This window comes from Staurois parvus, unplaced genomic scaffold (assembly GCF_062004578.1).
Source record: "Staurois parvus isolate SC_StPar_1 unplaced genomic scaffold, SC_StPar_1.0 ptg000025l, whole genome shotgun sequence".
Taxonomy (NCBI): Eukaryota; Metazoa; Chordata; class Amphibia; order Anura; family Ranidae; genus Staurois; species Staurois parvus.
The window spans coordinates 30,394,377-30,400,376 of record NW_028317821.1 but is presented as its reverse complement, the minus strand read 5'-3'; the positions used below and the strand labels follow the sequence as shown (position 1 = coordinate 30,400,376).

At 47.8% G+C, this 6,000-nt stretch overlaps 1 protein-coding gene across 1 annotated transcript in view; it reads left to right on the top strand.

Moving 5' to 3' along the window:
- The first annotated feature begins 1,385 nt into the window (after nt 1–1,385).
- Nucleotides 1,386–6,000, top strand: part of UBE2N (ubiquitin conjugating enzyme E2 N) — a 40,783-nt gene continuing 36,168 nt past the window's right edge. The window contains exon 1 of the mRNA XM_089652669.1: nt 1,386–1,523. Coding sequence (XP_089508795.1) covers nt 1,494–1,523 — 30 coding nt within the window. The 5' untranslated portion in view covers nt 1,386–1,493. The remainder of the gene's footprint in view (nt 1,524–6,000) is intronic.

Below are 6,000 nucleotides of genomic sequence, written 5' to 3'. Positions count from 1 at the left end.
CACATTTGCGTGCCCCGGGCCCAGACGCCGGGAGGATGCACATTTGCGTTCCCTGGCCCAGACGCCGGGAGGCTGCACATTTGCGTGCCCCGGCCCAGACGCCGGGAGGCTGCACATTTGCGTGCCCAGGCGCCGGGAGGATGCACATTTGCGTGCCCCGGCCCAGACGCCTCTTAACTGCTTGAAAAACAGGCCAGTTCTGGCTCTAAACTAAGACATGGAAAATACCCAATCTTTGGTAAAGCAGAGCTCCACCCAAAAGGGAAGTTCCACTTTAACCTCTTCACGCCGGCCGCACGCAAATGTGCGGCCTCACGGCGTCTGGGCACGCAAATGTGCGGCCTCCCGGCGTCTGGGCACGCAAATGTGCGGCCTCCCGGCGTCTGGGCCTGGGCACGCAAATGTGTGGCCTCACGGCGTCTGGGCCTGGGCATGCAAATGTGCGGCCTCCCTGCGTCTGGGCCGGGGTACGCAAATGTGCGGCCTCCCGGCCTGGGCACGCAGATGTGCAGCCGCCCGGCGTCTGGGCCTGGGCACGCAAATGTGCGGCCTCATGGCGTCTGGGCCGAGGCACGCAAATGTGCGGCCTCTTGGCGTCTGGGCCTGGGCACGCAAATGTGCAGACGCCGGGAGGCTGCACATTTGCGTGCCCAGGCCCAGACACCGGGAGGCTGCACATTTGTGTGCCCAGGCGCCGGAAGGCTGCACATTTGCATGCCCAGGCCCAGACGCCGGGAGGCTGCACATTTGCGTGCCCCGGCCCAGACGCCAGTAGGCTGCACATTTGCGTGCCCCGGCCCAGACGCCGGGAGGCTGCACATTTGCGTGCCCAGGCGCCGTGAGGGTGCACATTTGCGTGCCCAGGCCCAGACGCCGGGAGGCCGCACATTTGCGTGCCCAGGCGCCAAGAGGCCGCACATTTGCGTGCCCCGGCCCAGACGCCGTGGGGTCGCACATTTGCGTGCCCAGACGCCGGGCGGCCGCACATTTGCGTGCTCAGACGCCGTACATTTGCGTGCCCAGACGCCGGGAGGCCGCACATTTGCGTGCCCAGGCCCAGACGCCGGGAGGCCGCACATTTGCGTGCCCCGGCCTAGATGCCGTGAGGCCGCACATTTGCGTGCGGCCGGCGTGAAGAGGTTGAAGTGGAACTTCCCCTTTTGGGTGGAGCTCTGCTTTACCAAAGGTTGGGTATTTTCCATGTCTGAGTTCAGAGCCAGAATTGGCCTGGTTTTCAAGCAGTTATAGAGGTGAAGGAGAAAGGCTCCCTCCCCTCAAGTTTCGTATGCTAGGAATGAGCCTGCGCTTTCCAGGCCTGGTTACATTATCAGCATGCATTGCAGCAGCTGATGGGCAAAACTACTTTTCCCGGCAACCCCCCCACGCCGCCGTCATGACGTCTTCGGAAGCGAACGTCGGGCTCTCACTTGTGCGTGACAGGAGGATCCGGCGGCACGCAGAGAGAGTTGAGGCTGCATTCGCTATAAGATAAGATGGCCGGGCTTCCCCGCAGGATCGTCAAGGTAAACATGTGAATGGGGAGCAATGGGCTGAGCAATGGGCTCCCCGTCCTGCGTGTCCCAGACGCCATGGTGGGACTGGTCTGTTCTCCGCTTCTCTCCAATATGGCAGCCGCCGGGTGATGGCGAGGCCTGCTCTCCTCTGCTTTGACTGGGCTGTGTGGAGGAAGTTCGGGCCGCAATAAGGGTACAATGGGCGCCCCCCGCACTGTGGTGACCACGAGGCCGGACGGAGCAGCGCCATGACCAGGCCTAGTCATTGAATGTGTATAGGGCCACACCCACCCCCGCCACAGACATCCCGCCCTCCACACATCACCCCGGAGCCCGGCCACTGCCGCATCTCCCTCCTCTGTCACTGGGTGTCAGGACACCGGCCTCTCCCAGGGTATCAATGACACCCCTCACCCCCCTCTGTACACCACACTGCAATCATTCCTTGTTGGCCATACGGTGAGGAGATGCAGCTCAGCACCAGGGTCACTATTAACCCCTCGCTGCATAAACATTCTTCTCCTTTGCTCTATGGTAGAATATAGCAGATTTTCCCCCAATTCCTCCTATTTGCTTTAAAGTGTTACTAAACCCAGGACCCTGCATTCACTATATCTGGTCTCCCACAGTACACAGAACATGGAAGTGCAATTATTTTAGGAAATATAAACTGCTAAATACCTTTTCTCATCAGCAGTTAAAACAGTTTTGTGACTTCTATCAATGTCCAGCAGAGCGCTGGTTAAAGCTTGTAGGAGGAGTTTTCATTTTCTCTAGGAGGATGCAGAACCCCTGACCTCTGTCTGGACAGTGCTGATGGGCCCTATGCTGATCACACACTCCTCTCCTTTAGGCGCACACTGAAAACCCACCTCTTCAGGGAACCCTACCCCACCCCCTGCTAACCTGCTGACCTTTTCCACTCTTCCTACCACTCCATCCCCCACAGCTATCTCCTCCTGTGCCGCCACCCCCTCCCTCCTAGATTGTAAGCTCGAAAGAGCAGGGCCCTCGATCCCCTCATGTTTTGCATTATATTGGTATTGTTCTGTCACATGTTCTGTCCCCCTTTGTAATGTACAGCGCTGAGCGAACCATTGGTGCTTTATAAATACTGTATAATAATAATAATGTACCCTCTCCAGAGAAAAAAAACTTAACTCTCCAGCAATACACACCAAACTGAGCATGTGCACTCCAAAGACATGCTGGTAGGTCCATTGAATCCTTTGTAAATTGCCTAAATATTGCCTGTGTGTTGCCTTTCTCTGGATGACTGGAAAAAAATAAATCAAGATTTGCATACAAGTTAGCTACCTGTATCTTTGATCTAGTATTTTCGATGTGGATTTCAGTACAGGTTGCCTCTTCATATGAATTATTCTTTCCAATGTGCTTAGTTTATATTAGCAAAGGTTTGCAATATTGGTGCACAATAATTTTCACTATAGAGCTATGTAATTGCTAATCAATGCTTTAGAAATGTAGGTATAAATCGTTACTCTTCTGCCTAGTTGGTAGTTCTTTCACTTTATTGACTGGCCGATCTCCATATGCCATACATCTGATTGTGGTTAATTCTGCTTGCCTAAAGTTCCACTCACTTCTCTGAGAACATGGCTTCAAAGGCCAGGCCCCTAGCGTGGCATCACTGCAGTGCAATAAAGCAGACAGCAGCCCTGATGGGTTCACATCAGTGAGGTCCTCCCAATGGTGAAGAGGAGATGAAAGCGGTATTAAACGGTAACTCCACTTTCATGGGAAAAAATATTGGCAAATAAATATATAGCATTTACAATTGCGACTAAAGTAATATTGTAATTGGATGTTATTAAAAGTGACCTTTCCTTTTCAATTTGCACAGCTGATTCTGTAAAATGCAATATGGCTATTTGGAGGTGTTCTGTACACAGGTGGTGTACAGAATAGCCCCTGAAAATTTTAATTTTTTTGCTTGTGTGAGTGCTTACTGATTTTCTCAAAAGTCGTTGCTAAGATACAAGTCAGCTTTTTGGCATCCACTGCAGCAAAAATTTCATTTTTGATGACATACTCCCAAAGGGAAATTAAAGGAATGCGGACCTTGCCAATTTTCTCATTCGGGCCCTGCAGGTGCAGAATCTGACAATTATAAAACCACTCCCATACAGATTCACTTTGTACAAAGACACAAACTTTCTTCAGAATAACAAAATGATGGAATCTGCAACAGTTTGTTAAAATTCTTGCAATGTACATCGATCACCCAGAGGGGAATGTTTTTTACTTTCTCAACAGTGGAGTTACTCTTTAAATACAATAAAAATGTATTATATTGCAGCTTACTAATTATGTAGATGTACTGTCTGCATATGGTTTCTTTTCTTTGGCTTTTTTTTCCCTCTGTTTTCACCTGGGCATCTGGCCAGTAACACACCACTGGTATTAGTGAGACACAACTCTGAAGGAATGAACACAGGATGCACAGCAGATAGCAGCATTGTCCATCTGGAGGGGGTGTGTTAATTGTATTAGCAGACTTAGATAAACTAACAAATGTAATCCAAACTCTGGCTAGCATATTCTGATCAGTTTTTTCCTTTTGGGATAAAAGTTTTAACACAAATAAAAGCTGATCATTGAAAGCACTCCTGCCAGTGTTAAATGGTTTGTCTCATCCATGCAAACTAACACTTTCTGCTGGAAAGTTTGTGCTGTGAAAAACAACAAACCTGCTGGCTGAACTTCCAGATGAAAATAGAAGAAAGAGCCTAAAAAGAAAACTAATGCAGCCATCACATTTAGAATTTGTAAGCTGCAATATAATGTTTGCTTTTGGTTTTAATACTGCTTGAAGAGGAGCCTGCTTGTCACGTGACTATAGGGCTTTATTTGCAAAGCTAACACTTTTCAGATGGGAGATTTGGACTGTTGGAAAATCTTCTGTGATGGCAAGCTTATCTGACTCCCACAGGTGTACATATGTGCTCTCTTGCACATCACAACTGGCCCAGTAATTGTAAACAACTCTTGAGATCCAGACCATTGCTTCCTTTTTTTTGTTTTTCTTTTTTTTTCAAGTTTTTTGTTTTAAACAGACAGGTTTGCGTTTCTGTACAGCAGCTCACTTTTAATTTGTAAAGGCCAGAACTATACAGTCAGAATTCTTGCAATTACAAGCTCTGCTTGGAGAAGCAGTTTCTACTGAGGAAAAAAAAATCTCCTGCGATGGGGAAAATTATTCAATCCCCTGCAGATTTTATAAGTTTGTCCACTTAAAGAAATGAAGAGTCCATGATTTTTATTATAGTTGTATTTTTAAGAGACAGAATATCAACCAAAAATCCAGAAAAACACATGATACAAATGTTATACATTGAGTTGCAGTTCAGTGAGTAAAATAAATTTTTGATCCCCAAGCAAAACATGATTTGGTACTTGGTGGAGAAACCCTTGGTAAAACATTTCTTGTAGTTTCTTACCAGGTTTGCACACATCTCAGGTGGGATTTTGGTCCACTCTTTACAGATCTTCTCTAAATCCTTAAGGTTTCTTGGATGTCACTTGGCAACTTGAAGTTTCAGCTCACTCCAGACCTTAATCTTATAGAAAAGATATGGAGACTGGCTAGGCCACTCAATGACCTAAAGTGCTTCTTCTTGATCTACTCCTACTCCTTTGTTGCCTTGATGGTATGTTTTGGGTCATTGTCATGCTGAAGACCCATCCATGACCCATCTTCAGTGTTCTGGCTAAGGGAAGATGGTTCTCATCCTAGATTTTACAATACATGGCTCCATCCATTGGCCCCTCAATGCACTAAAGTCAGCCTGTACCTCTAGCAGAGAAACCCTCCCAAAAGCATAATATTTCCACCTCCGTGCTTGACTTTAGGGATGGTGTTCTTAGGGTCATGGTCAGCTTTTTTATTCCTCCAAACACAGCAAGTCCATTTAATGCCAAATAGCTCAATTTTGGTCTCCTCTGACCACCACACTTTCTCCCAGTCCTTCTCTGAATCATTTAGATGTTCGTTGGCAAACTTCAGAAGGACCTATACATGTGCCTTCTTGAGGAGGGGGACCTTGCAGGCAGTGCAGGATTTCAATCCATGGCAACACATTGTGTTATCAATAGTTTGACTGTGGTCCCAACTACTTTGAGGTCATTCAGAAGCAAGCTCCTCCTGTGTAGTTCTGTGCTGATCCCTCACTTTACTCATGATCGTTCTTACTCCATGAGGCAAAATCTTGTATAGAGCTTCAGACTGAGGGCAATTGATGGCTATTTTGTATTTCTTCTGTTTGCGAATTATCATTCCAACAGTTGTCTTCTTCTCACCAAGCTTCTTGCTGATGGTCTTGTAGCCCATTCCAGCCTTGTACAGGTCTACAATCTTGTCCCTGACGTCCTTTGACAGCTCTTTAGTCTTGTCCATGGTGGTGAGGTTTGAATGGAAGAAAAAGATTTGTTGGACAGGTGTCTTTTTTATTCACAAAGAGTTGTC